Source organism: Thalia democratica, chromosome 6 (assembly GCF_965202585.1).
Source record: "Thalia democratica chromosome 6, ktThaDemo2.hap1.1, whole genome shotgun sequence".
NCBI lineage: Eukaryota > Metazoa > Chordata > Thaliacea > Salpida > Salpidae > Thalia > Thalia democratica.
The window spans coordinates 58,967,862-58,982,017 of NC_139170.1; the positions used below are offsets into that span (position 1 = coordinate 58,967,862).

General features: G+C 24.7%; 1 protein-coding gene across 1 annotated transcript; it reads left to right on the plus strand.

Moving 5' to 3' along the window:
* Positions 1-1,311: 1,311 nt before the first annotated feature.
* Positions 1,312-12,492, plus strand: LOC145838305 (uncharacterized). The gene is made up of 6 exons (XM_082945875.1): positions 1,312-1,477; positions 2,147-2,284; positions 2,614-2,742; positions 3,172-4,252; positions 10,197-10,369; positions 11,531-12,492. Exons 1-6 carry the CDS (start codon positions 1,331-1,333, stop codon positions 11,642-11,644), a joined length of 1,782 nt encoding a protein of 593 aa, XP_082802001.1. The 5' UTR covers positions 1,312-1,330; the 3' UTR covers positions 11,645-12,492.
* Positions 12,493-14,156: the final 1,664 nt, after the last annotated feature.

A 14,156-nucleotide genomic window follows, 5' to 3' on the forward strand; every position in this document is an offset into this window, starting at 1 on the left:
TTTTATAGTTTTACTTTTAATTTAGTAAGTTGTATGTAATCAGTGTTTATGCTACAAAATGAATTAAAGTTTTTGTATTATCTGTTTTAAACACAAAATTAATGTAATGAAAAATGAGTAACTTAATAGTTTTTTTATGCTCTACTAGGTTAAAAATATAAATTTTGTGTTTTATTGTTTTTTATTGTTGTCCATTTGCATTCCAATTCTTAAGATTATTTAATTTTTCTAAAATGTGTGTTTAAACTAAGATTGAACAAATCCAGATTAAGAGAATTAGAAACCAAATTAAAGTAATAACTTTAATAAACAGTCTAGTTTCAGTTTTTAAAGTTTGTTGAATAATTTTGATCCTTTTTTAAGAAAATTAATTTAAAAAAAATTAAGTTGGAGATTAAAAAAAGTAGAATGTAGTATTCAATTATGTAAAAATAATGCCTTCAGGTAAATTTTTAAATTTTTATTTAATTGGATTAATTTTTTTCTACATAATTAATTAAGCTACCATTTAATTTGTACAGTATTTTAAAATAATTCTAAGGTAAAAATAATCCACAATTAAAGTTTCATAGACTCCTTATAAAGGTTATAAAAACTGTTTTTTTTAAGTAAAGGTTTTAAAAGTACTTGCTGTAATCTCTGCTTAAAAAAATATGTTAGAAGTAATTTCCTAATATTTTTTTTTACATAATTATCTTTTTTTCTTTTATAACCATATTTTATAGTTTTTAACTGTTCAGAAATTTTTTCTTACATGATCATCTAAAAAATAAACTTTCTTAAAATTTAATGTAGCTGTCTCAAAAAAAAGAATAGTTTGTTTTTTGGAAATTTTAAAGTAAATCATTAAATTTTACTTTATAGTTTTGTATCAGGAACTTATACAGAAAAAACTGTATCTTTGATGTTGTGTTACATTAAAACTTGTTTGTCTTTTATGCTTCTGTATTTCATTTAGTGAATAGTTTTTCGTAAAACTAAAGTTAGTTAAGTACTGCCTACCATAAACAAATAATTTTATTTATTTTAACCTCATCATATTTTGATGACCTCTTCACAATCACAGTAAATATTACTTGTGATTTAAATTAAAAACACTAACCACAATTTTTTTTGAACATGCCAAGTTGTTACATTAGTATAATTAACAAGGTTTTTAAACCACACTTTTGCACAAATTACTTTTATTTAAATGACACATTAATAGTTTGAAATTATCAACATTCACTGTCTAAAATAAAGTATTGAATCAGCTTTTGTACTTGGTATGCACACACATGTTAAACCAAAACTGAATTTTCAAACAGCAATTGTTAATTAGTAAATAAAAATGAGTACTTACGCTACGAAGCGAGTGATCAAAGCTGAAAGCAACCCGATCAGCGAAAGCTTGAGGATACAGCAGCTGTCTCCTCGCACCACGAAGCACGATTTAGAGGATTTATTTGGCAGGGTGGCCAACGTCAAAAGCGCTGTTGTGAGTTTTTTTGTGTTTGTTAAGGTTGTACGCATAAAGTTAAAGTAGGCTCTCAATTTTCCTGTTTTTTTACGGATTTTTATAAATCAAAATAAATTTTGAGACATAGCTAGTAGAAGTCAGAGACTATAATAGGTTCCTTATGTGAGGTGCAAACTGAAACTGTGAATAACTAGAAAGCATTTAAAATATATCTCCTACATTTTTTGAGATGATTACCTCAAACTTTTAGGAAAGGTTCTGTGCAATATTATAAAAACATACTGGAACAAAATTTAAAAGATTCAAAAACAAAAACAATTGAGACAAAAAAAACTCTTTTTTTCTTCTTTTTTTTTTGTTAAAATTATAACCCAATTTAAAAAGTTTTGAAAGGAACACTTCCTGAATGATTGAGGTAATTATCTCAAAAAAACTTAAGATAAGATATATTTTTAGTGAAACAGTCTTTTTGCCTTTTCAGTTTGCGCCTCACATGAGAAACCTTAGTATAGTTTCCGAATTTGAAGGGCTTCACCTCAAAATTTATTTTGAATTTCAAGATCAGTAAAAAGCAACGTATAGCTTTGTTAACTCTCAAGTTTTAAAAAAGTGATTAAACCTCTATAGCCCTTAAGAAACACTTATACCACTTAGTAGTTTTGTTTTTTATCAATTATGACTTCACAGGTAATGCAGGATAGAATCACACAAGAGTCCAGGTGTTATGGTTATGTTAACTTATATAATAAACAAGACGCTGAAAAGTGTAAAAAACAATTAGACAACCTAGAACTTAAAGGAAGTTTTATAAGAGTTTATTACAGTGTGAGTTTACTTTAAAAACATTAAAATAAATCTTGTATTGAACATTAAAACAATACAGTAATATAAGACCCTAACTTAAATTGGTTTCGAATTTCTGAACTGGATTGAAGTTTTTTTTGACATAAATTTTATAATTTTTTTAGTGTTTTAAATTAAAAAAGTTTTAAAAATATAATAAAACAAAAAATATTATTTCTAATTTAGATTATGGTACTTTGTTGATATTGAAAAAAATTGTAACAAGTAACATAGATTATATACTAAGTATATATGAAGTACTATATACTAATTTTATTTTGAAATAAACAGTAATTTACAATGTTTTACAGAACGATGGAGTGTTAAATAAAAATAAAAATGCAGCAAATAATAACAATAATACTCCTACGAGTAGACCTGAATCAACAATAAACACAAATGTTAATAGAAATTTACCACCAAGATTAAAACCTACACAGGTATGTGACAAGCTTTGTAATATGCTGAATAGTAGTTAAATATATCAAAATTTCTGAGTACTGGTAATTAAAGTAGCACTGTAAGTAACAATATATTTTTTAAACTTTGGACTAAATAGTACATTCTAAAAATTTTCAATAATGGTTATAAATGTACATTTGGTTTGCAATGTTGTTAAAGAATTAATATATTGGTTATAAGTTTTAATGTCATTAAAATCCTTTTTAAAATGAACAAGTTTCAACACATGATGATTATTTTATAGGTTTTACAGCTAAATGCAAGCCAAGTTTGAAAATAAGACTTCACAATTTTGTTATACATATTCTCAAATCAATTATTAAACAAAGGGCAATCTAAGTAAAATAAATGAAAAACTAAAGATAAATTTATTTCAATATTTTTCTAACCAAACATCATTCCAACAGGTGAATAAAGAAGTGCAGCCTGCAGTTAAAAAAATAACACAGCCACCGGCAGTGGTCAATAACACACAAAATAACGTGCAGACGAAAACGTATTGCAAAAGTTTAATGAGCGACTACGTTCAAGTGGCCATAAACAAGAACAAAAACACAAATAAAACGTGGGCATCCGTGGCCAAAAACAACTTAAACGATAATGATAACAAATTAGTTGAAGTTAGTAAAAACGTTGATAAAAACTCGTTGGGTTCCGGAAGCTCTTCGGGAGTGTCGAGCTCTTGCTCCAGTCCGCCACACGCCAACAGCAACTTGGTTGAAGATTTAAACAAGTGCAGCATAAGCGGCAATAAAACGGTTCAGAAGCCCATTGGAAGTAGTTATGACATAAATTCTGACAGCTCTGGTAGTTCAAGAACCGTTGGAAGCAGTTTTTACGACATAAGTTCTGACAGCTCTGGCATTTCGAGAAACGGTAACATGTACACTTGCAATTTAAAACCAAGTGGGGATGTCCCGGCCCCCATAGGCACGAACAGACCCCCGCAGGTGAATAAGAGTTGCACCACGGACGTGTTCAAAGCCAATTTTGACCAGATACAGCAGAACACGGATGGGTACTTGAACAACTTGATAGGAAATAACAACAAGTACACGTCGCCATGGACGTCTAACAGCAATCTTAACAGCTACAGTTCCACTGTGGACACTTCATTAAACAACAACATTTTTTCTAACAACAACAGTTCTTTGTTCAACAACTTTAACAACCAGTCTCCGTTGAGTCTACTTCAAAAAAACAATAACGGGTTTGCATCTCCGAACCCTAACAACGTGTTAAACAGCAGTTTTGATTCAAAAATAAACGGGTTTTTCAACAGTCCGAGGCCGCAGGTCTGCCAGAAGTTAACTGACAACAACCAGCAGTTTGGCTTGAGCAGCATGGCTAACACGAACAATGCGTCTAACATGAACAGTTTGTTAAACCAGTCTTTTAACACCAGAGATAAGGGCACGGACCTGATAAAGGTTAAAAAGGAGGCAATGAGGAAGCAAATAAGCAATTTAAGAACAAAATTCACAATCCGTTAGTTTTATTGTTATTAATATTTATTAACTCTAGTCGGTTTTTTAAATAAATAATTGTTATTATTATAAGGTGTAGTATAATGGTGTTAAAATTTGTAAGAAATGTAATAATCTTTTAAAAGTAGATTAATGTAGTATTTTTTTTGAAGTAAAAGCTCTAATTGTAATTTATAATTTAATTGAGGTTGCAGTTGCTGGTAAAATGATTTTATATGAAAAAGTTAAAGTGGTATTTAAGCTATTGTTTTGTCCAGTATTTTAGATAAATTATTAAGTTTAGTGTTATGGGTTACTCAAATTTTGTTGTTTCTGATAATATATTTTAATAATGTTCATAAACCCTTAGTACTTCTTATACTAACAATATTTAGGTTCATATGATAAGAGCTTTGTTGTATGCTGTACATTACTATTATAAACAACTTAAAAATGTTAATTTTTTTGCAAAACAGTTCTCTTTAAATTTTCTTTAACTGAATAAATCAGGAAAACCCAATTTAATAAATTACTTCGAAATTTTTGAATAATAAGTTCTTGTTAAATAATACTAGTATGAATTAAAGCTGGATTCTTTAACTCTTGAATTTGTGTTCATATTTAAATATTTCAAAATTTGCATGAGCTTATGTTTTTATTTTAAGTTTTGATTAGGCAAAGTTATATTTTTTGATTGTGTATATGAACCAAAGAATGAAATATCAACTGTTAATTATTCTATGTTATTCTAAATTCATCTTTGAATGAAATGTACAGGGTTGCCACCAAACCTGGAAAAATCTAGAAATTGAAAGTTTAGGCTAAAAAACCTGCAATTTTTAACAATTTTAACATGATAAGTATTAAAATTTCGATTTGACACAAAAAATCTATTGTATAGATAAATACCAATTCAGTAAGAAACACATTCTACGTTTAAAATTTATTCGCATGACGACGTTTCGACTTTCAATAAGTCATTATCAAAAAATTACTGTGCAAAAATAAATAAAATTAGTGATAAACAACTAAGTATACAAAAAAAAAAATTTCTAAGTGATACATTATATAAAAATTTTATAAATTAAGATTATAAACTCTAATACAAAAAAAAAAAACATTTTACATAAGTACTAACAAATTGTTACACTAATATATATCAAACTAATCAAAAATTCTTAATGTATGGGTAATACCCGGTTTAATTAATTGTTTATTTAAAATTGGATTATAGCGTTTAATTAGTAGAGCTTCACTTATTAGGGTCTCAAATTTATTTCTACATTCTTTCAAAATTCCAAAATTATTAGCAGTTATTTTTTCATTTTTACAAACATAACAATTGCTAATATGGTACCTAATATGGTGTTGTAAAGGTACCTTATATTGGAAAACCTAGTATCGAGTATAAAAAGAAACTAGAAAAGCTTCTAAACAACTACATCGAAGAATTCAAAGTAATTTTTACCACAACAAAAGTAAGCAATTACTTTAGTAATAAAGATAAGACACCCCATGAATTAAAATCAAACGTGGTCTATGAGTACAAATGCTCTTATGATAAGAGTATCCAATATATTGGATTCACTTCACGACCATTAGTAGAAAGAATTAAAGAACATTTAAAGGGCAAAACATCGGTATCGGACCATATTAGCAATTGTTATGTTTGTAAAAATGAAAAAATAACTGCTAATAATTTTGGAATTTTGAAAGAATGTAGAAATAAATTTGAGACCCTAATAAGTGAAGCTCTACTAATTAAACGCTATAATCCAATTTTAAATAAACAATTAATTAAACCGGGTATTACCCATACATTAAGAATTTTTGATTAGTTTGATATATATTAGTGTAACAATTTGTTAGTACTTATGTAAAATGTTTTTTTTTTTTTTTTTTTTTTTGTATTAGAGTTTATAATCTTAATTTATAAAATTTTTATATAATGTATCACTTAGAAATTTTTTTTTTTTGTATACTTAGTTGTTTATCACTAATTTTATTTATTTTTGCACAGTAATTTTTTGATAATGACTTATTGAAAGTCGAAACGTCGTCATGCGAATAAATTTTAAACGTAGAATGTGTTTCTTACTGAATTGGTATTTAAAAACTCCAGTATCCCCACCTGTTTTTTGTATAGATAAAGCTTTTTTTATTATAATTTTTTTAATTAAAAAGCACTTTAAACTTAACTTAAACTAAAACAGACCCAAAAATGTGTACTTATAAAACCTGGAGGAAATTGTGAAAATCAAGAGAAAGTTTGCCAAAAATTTTGGCAACTCTATGTATGTTTATATATATATAAAGCGACTAAAACTTAATATTGTTTACCTACTAAAAACTATTATGACTTGATAAAAATTTCAGTACAGTTATATTGTTTAAGAGTCAATGAATAAAGTTTTTTTAATCTGAGCAATTAAATTTACTTAAGAAAACAAAAAAGTAAAAGAATTTAATATTGACCTAAGTAAATAAATATTTTATGAAGTAAATTTAGCTTTGGTTACTTAACAGTTTGTTATATATAATATTTCTCAATTAAGTGTTAGTTTTCAGATAAAATAAAGTAATAGTTTTTGCACTAACTTAAATATTTTTAAAAAGTCAAAAGTTTAAGTAAATTAAGTTTCAATATTATAATTCACGTTTTTACTTTATTTTTTAAAGATTAAAGGCTTCCTATAATTATTAACATGAGTAAATAAAAACAAAAAAGTTTAATGCTTAGCTTTTTCTTAAGCTGCTTAAATTACATGTTTTTTTTTCTAAAACCATTTTTACTCATTTAGTTAAATTTTGATGTTTTTAATGAAAATTTTATTTAATAATCATTTTCAAAGATTAACTGAGAACAAACGATAAATCTATCATGAATAACTAATAAGTTGCTGTGTTTAAAAATCACTAAATGTTTTGAAAATTACAAATTAAGTACATAATAAGAGTCCATGAACTTAAAAATGTATGTACTTGTATTAACCATGAAAATTAAAAAAAAAAATTGAAATAAAAAGTAGTGGAAAAGTATTGTAAAAGTTTGAAATCATATTATAACCACATAATACATGCGTACAATTTACTATGAAATTGTCATTATATACCACCAAAATATATTATAAGTTGTTTTATAAAATACAGTTGAAATTTATTTATGTATTAAACAGTATTCTATTGATAAATACTTGCTTAATAATTGCTAAATATTAACTTAGGTTTAATCAGTGCTCAGTTTCAAAAAAAAAAAAAAATTGTATTTTGCAATTTAACTGCGAAAATAAAATATTTTATTGGCAACTGCATTCCCTGATAAACAAGAATATTGTTTCCGCTTATAACTTGTAAAACAAGCATTCTTGTTTATTTTGAATACAAGGTAAATCATTATCTTTAAAAGTTGGTGCATTTTCTGTTGCCTAATTAGGTATTTGTTGTATTAATTGCAAGCTACTTCAATATGTATCTACTTAGACTTGATGTAGTTTATAGGTTTATTTAATTAACATAAAATGTTATAAAACCTATAAAAATAAATCCATATTTTATAACATTGTTAAATATAAGTTGATAAAGTTGTTGGAGTATTTTCAGGCTATTTAAAATAACATTAAAATTAATCAAAGAAATATTAGTTCTAATTCTAATATATATTTTTCATTTATATACAAAAATTGACATTAATGTGAAAAAAAAGTTTTTGCCCTACATTTCTGGAGTTTTCCATTTTTATTTATCACAAAATTAGTTTAAACCAATAACAAGTATAACTATTTAATAACTGTCCAAATCAAAAATAACTATTTTTATTGGTATTTTGCTTTGAGACATTTTATGTAGAATTTTTTTTTTATAAAAACATATATTAAGTATGTCATTTAAGTTTTGAAAAACACTAGAAAAAGCTTACAGCTTAAAGTTTACAATATGAAGTAGTATTTTTTATAAAGGTTAATTTCAGCAAAGAACTTGTTTTTGAATATTCGAGGTATAAAAATACACATGCTTTTTAATACTGGAAAGGTTAATACCTTCTTTTATTATAATTCACTAAAACAGAAGGCCACCTGAAATTTTAGGGTAATTTTACAACAATAACATTTGTGATTTAAAGTTTATTTTGAAACTTAGATTCACGTTATAAGTTGAAAATGAAAATAAAAGGTGATAGTTATGATTGATATACTTGCATGTATAATAATTGTAAAACTAAAAATAACAATATAGTAACTGGGTGCAATTTTAAGCTAAAATTAATTAACTTAGCAAGTAAACAACAAAGCAACTTAACATATAAAACAGTCTTTTATTTTCTCCTTTAATTTTATTTACTTTTTATTTTTTGAGTTAGTTAAAACAATTTAAATTTTTCTCCTTTTATTTCTTTATATAGCTCAGTCAAGTTTTAAGATTGTGTTTTAAGATCAGTGTAAACAAATGTTTTGAACTAGTTTAAGATTATGTAAAAAACACATAATTAAAATAAAAGCCATGATAGTTTTAAATTTGAAAATATTAAATTAAGTTTCTGTTGAAGTTATTTTTTGCTATCAATGTTTTTAAATGGTTTAATACAAAATGCTTTTATATGTAAATGTTTATATTTCAGCTTATATAACATGAAAATATGGTCTTTGTGTTAAAACTTATCTAATGTTTTAAAGTTGTACATGAAATAAACAAGTGGTATTTTTTTGAAGGTTGTATTTTAAAATAAAAGTTGAAATTGGCTCATAAAAGCATTAAGCTATAAAAAAACAAGACAATAAAGATAATTCTCCTGGAGCAATAAATCACTATATTTTGTTCTGTTGAAATTGATGTTCCTTACTCGTTGGTACAACTAGTATTTTGTGTATAAAGTTGTTTTAAACTTAAAAAAACTAAATACTAAAATAATTTTTATTTTGTTTGTCTAATAATCAAAATAAGTACCAAGGGATTTCAAAATTTTGAAATAGTTATAATATGACTTAAAAACTAATTAATTGTAAAATAGAATAATTTTTTACTTTTTTTTGATTATGATAAACTAAACCTACATTTTTTTTTAAAATTACAGTTGAATAATTTTAAAAATAGAACAAAGTGATTTAAAAAAATAAAACTTGAAATATAATTTCAACCCAGTAAAATGTAATTCAAATAAAACGTGTTTGTTCGAGTTTTTATTTGAATTTCATATTTACTACTGTGTGTGGACAAATAAGATAAAAACAACTAATTCCATCATGCTAAATAAACATGGTACATGTTTGTGCTTCTAGTAGTTTAAAGTCTTTGTCTCAAGTTTGCTTAGTTGTTGTTTGCTGTCTATTTGTTTTCTTTGTTATTATTTAAATACTTCATTTTACTTTGATAATTTGCAAGGCAAAACTATGTTTTTTACCAAAACCAAAAATGCAATCAACTATTGTGTTTGTTTTGAAGTATGCTTTTGCTTTTATATTGTTATTACTATTATACTAAGATTTATTGTTAAAAAAAATAATTATTTTTATTATATTTAGATAATAAAATAAATTTAATTCTTATCATATGCTTAAACTTAAATTTCTTAGAATTTTGCGTTAATTTTTTTTTGTTTAATAAAAAAAGAACAAAAATTAATTAAGCAATTAGGAAAAGCCCATATGCTACAGACAGACTAAATTAATTACGTTACTGTTTATTTAACCAATTTAAATACTCATGCTTAATGTTTTATTTAATGATCACTAATACTCTGTTTAAATTTTCAGTCTGTAAAGAACAATTAAAAAATTAAAATTATAAACTACCTAATTTTTTTAAAACAAAAAAACTTAAAAATTAAATTGAACTAAAATTCAAAAAAAAAACCTAAACAGCAATTTTTAAGTTACTCTTTAATAGTTTGTTGTAGTTTTAAAACTTAATTATTCAGTCGATTTAATTCTGTTTCAAAGATAAGTGCGAATAAAATGTAAACACACACACAGGTCAAGCGTTGTTAAAAGAAGTGGAGCTCAGGAACACTTTCGGCGTGGACTCCAGGTTCGTCGTCGATTTAATAATGGAAAACAAAATGAGCGAACTGCTAGCGATAATGCAGGACGAAAAATTGAGGAGTCAGTGCATACTGGAAAACATAATTAAAGTCTGCACGTATATGGTTGGTTGATTACAATAAAGTTACAATAATATTTAAAAAAAAATTGTTAAATATTTACCATTAATTTTTATTTTTATTTACTTTTTAAGTCAGCACGTATATGGTTGGTTGATTTTTCAATTGAGTTATTACTATAAAATAGTAAGCTTGTATTATTAAAATTAAGTTTAATAAAATAATAAGCAGCATATTTTTTGTTAAATAATTGAGGTAGATGCACTATCTTTCATAGTGATCAAAAATATTCTAGTATTAATATAAGAAAACAGTTGTTCAGTTGTTTCAACTAACAGCTCAAATTGAAAATTTACAATTTCAGCAATTAATAAGAAATTGCGTTGATAAAGCTAGTATTTTTCAATAGTTTGCACGTATATTGGGAGTATTAAAATATTATATCTGTTAACAAACTTAATGGATAATGATAATAAAATTTTATTTATAAGTCAATCTTGATTTTTATTTCTGCTCAAAGGTAGTTAAAACAGTACAAGTTGTTGAAAGATAAAAAAAAAGTTTTAAATTTCAAAACACACAAATATTCTAAACTTCTACTTTTTGTCAATAGAAAAAGTTTTCGTTGTGAATTTAAGGAAACTTAAGTAAAAAAAAATCAACTTGATTTAGTAAAGGTTTAAAAAATTATTTTTTGATCATTAACATGTTACAATTCATTATTTTAATTTTTTAATCTTCAATAATTGTTTCATTACATAATATTATTGACAACTGTTCAATAGGGTTACAAATGTGAATTTGTGTGTACCAGCTAGTTTTCATACTTTTACATGACAACATTTTGTAAAATAATGATTTTAAGTATTTTGAGCTGTGACATGTAGTATGAATATGTAATATTTGTTTGTCTATGCAACATATCAACTATTGAACTACTTGTTGCATTTAAACTTCAAACTTTATGAGCCAATGTGTTGTATAATAAATCAATAAACATATCAAAGTAGCAAGCACTTCATGAATTTTATTTCAAAACATTTCTAAAAGTGTTGTAGTAACTTTAAAGTTGCTAATAATTTTTTTTTCAATAAATAAAATCAAAAATCATATCAAAGTTCAAGCACCTTATGAATTTTATTTCAAAACACCAAGTTTAAAAGAGTTGTAGTAAATTTAAAGTTACTAATTAGTTTATTTTTACAGAGAGAACAACCATCAAATGGTGTTAATAACAACCTGCTAAATGGTTCAAATAATCAAATAAATGGTGTGAGCAACCATCAAAATAAACTTAATGGTCCGTTCAGCTTCAAATAATGGTTGTTGTGAAATATTTAGTCGTAAACCTTCGTGTTGTGCAGCCTTTAATAAATAGACAATTAATAATAACCTGCCCCGCATTAACAAATTTATTATATAATTTTTTTCTTGAACCTCTTATTATATGTTAGTTTTTTATTTGTTATTTTAGATTAATTGTGTAAACATTCATAGTGCGACTTAACTTAAAAGCTTTTTTTTTCCAAACCTGAACTTTTTTTACCCTCGATTTTATAAACAGAAAGGGGTAAAGAAAGTTCAATTTTTGGTTAAAACAAAGTTTTTATGTCAGTTGCATAGCTTTAAGAACTATATTTTTGAACTACTACTATTCCTTCTTTGTTGTTATATGTTAGGAACTAATCAAGAAAAAATATAAAAAAATAGTTTAATTCTAAAGATAAAGCACAGGAAATTAGACATAGATTAATTGAAAAAAAAAAACAGGAATTTTAGAATTTATTTACAAAAACAAGATTTTAGAATACAATTAAGTTACTTAAATTTCACGAGGATTAAATTTAATTAAAAACAATACCAGCCACTAAATATTGATTGTTGTTTAATGTTCTGTGCTTTTATATATAATGTGCTCTTATCATGATTAAAAGACAAAAATTTAGTATATTTGGAGTTAATTTCCGTAAATTTTTACTTGGTTTACAATTTATTGCAGGCGGTAAGAAATATAAAAAAATAAAAACTTTCGAAGCGCTTCACCCGAGCCATTTTCTTTATAAGTTTCGTTTTTTTTCAATCAGACATATTTTTTTGAACATTTATTTTTTGAAAATTTATTTTTGCAGTACAAAATTTATTCGTTTATGACAATTTTTTTTCGTATCACAACCTTTTTATAAAACTTGTTGTATAAATAAACATTTAAAACTTTAACAATTTGTTTGTATATAATAACAATAAGTTTAGCTAAATTTACATAAATTTTGACTGTAGCAGTAAAAAATAATAACAAAAAGTTGATGAATGTAAGTTTTTATTTAAACTTAAAATATTTTAATAAGTAGAGAAAATTAATTCATTAATTAAAACTTGAGTATATACTAAGTTAAGTTAGCAATAAAAGTTACAAGTAGTGTATCAATTTGCATCAAGGTTTAAATTGCACTGAGAGTATTAGTTTTGTAAGTAAATAAAAATTGCATTAATGTATCTTAGTGTTGAGAAAATAACTGTTAGTTCAAAGTGTTGCAATAAAAATTAAACTTAATACGCTTTAATCAAATACTGAAGTATGTAATTCGATGCGAACAATAAGTAAAAGTGAAATTATTTTAAACAATTACCTATTAATAATTGGCTCTATGTAAAATATGGCTCATAATTACAAAAATGTTAAGAACTTTAAAAATTTAATGAATTTATTAACAAGCTTTTTTGAATTACTAATGAATTAAAAACAGAAAAATAAATAGTTATTAACTTAAAAACTTTAATTCTTGCGATTTCATGAAATTATAAGCTTAAACAAATTGAAGTTTAGAAAGTATGTTTAATGCAATATTTCGATAAAAAAATTAAATTAGTGAACCAATAAAAAATTGGTTTCTTAAATTAATTTTAGTGGCTTAACAAAAGTTTTTAGAATCTTTTGTGAAAAACTTCTCACCTTTTTAAAAAAAAGAAATGTTTCTGCGTAAAAGTTTACTGTAAATTTATAAACAATACTACTACTTATTTTGACCTTATAAGGTTTTCAACACCAAGTATAAATTCAATTTGTAGAACTAACTTTTTAATATTTATAGATGTTTAATCTACTTCAATATTAATACTAAGAGTTTGAAACTTAACACAGTATTGTGAAATGATTGTTTTGTTTTACCTCTTAAATCCTTGCCGATTGCTATTTATATTTTTGCACAGTTTGTGTAATAAAGAGAAACAGTTTTTGAGTCTAAAAATATTTAGTCGCTGTTTCTTATAATTTATATTCTCTACAGACTGTTAGACAAAAATATTTGTTTTGATATTCATGAGTAAATTTAGATTTTGATTGACATTTTTTTGGCGAATCACAAGACAACATACTTTTTTTAAGTTTCACAAACCAAGGTTTTTTTTATTGAACAGCTTGTAAGTAGCAATTTTTTTAAATATTGTGGAATAAAATTCATGCTAGATGATTTTCAGGTAGTTAATTTTTCAGACTTTGTTTGAAGTATAAACAGAGCAAATATTTATTCATGCCCGTGCAAATCTAGTTTATAATGTAATGCTGCTTCCTTATGTAAACATAATTAAATTATATTTGATTTTAGTGAAAAATATTTTTGTTAATAGAATGCTTGTTTATAAAAAATATTTCGAAAATATAATGCTAGGGCGTTTAAAAAATGTGAAAAGGCGTATAATAGCATTATATAGCACAATATTTTTGTGTTATAAAGATTTTTGATGTGTTAAAGTAGAATTATTTATTCATAAGAGCTGTAATGTTATTAATGCATGAAAAATTATTGTTTAAAAATTAATGTGTGTTTCTTGTTTT

Coding starts and splice junctions, on each gene's coding strand:
- LOC145838305 (XM_082945875.1), top strand. CDS start 1,331: ATGAGTACTTACGCTACGAAGCGAGTGATCAAAGCTGAAAGCAACCCG. Junction 1,478..2,146: donor CCAACGTCAAAAGCGCTGTT/GTGAGTTTTTTT, acceptor ATGACTTCACAG/GTAATGCAGGATAGAATCAC. Junction 2,285..2,613: donor TTATAAGAGTTTATTACAGT/GTGAGTTTACTT, acceptor AATGTTTTACAG/AACGATGGAGTGTTAAATAA.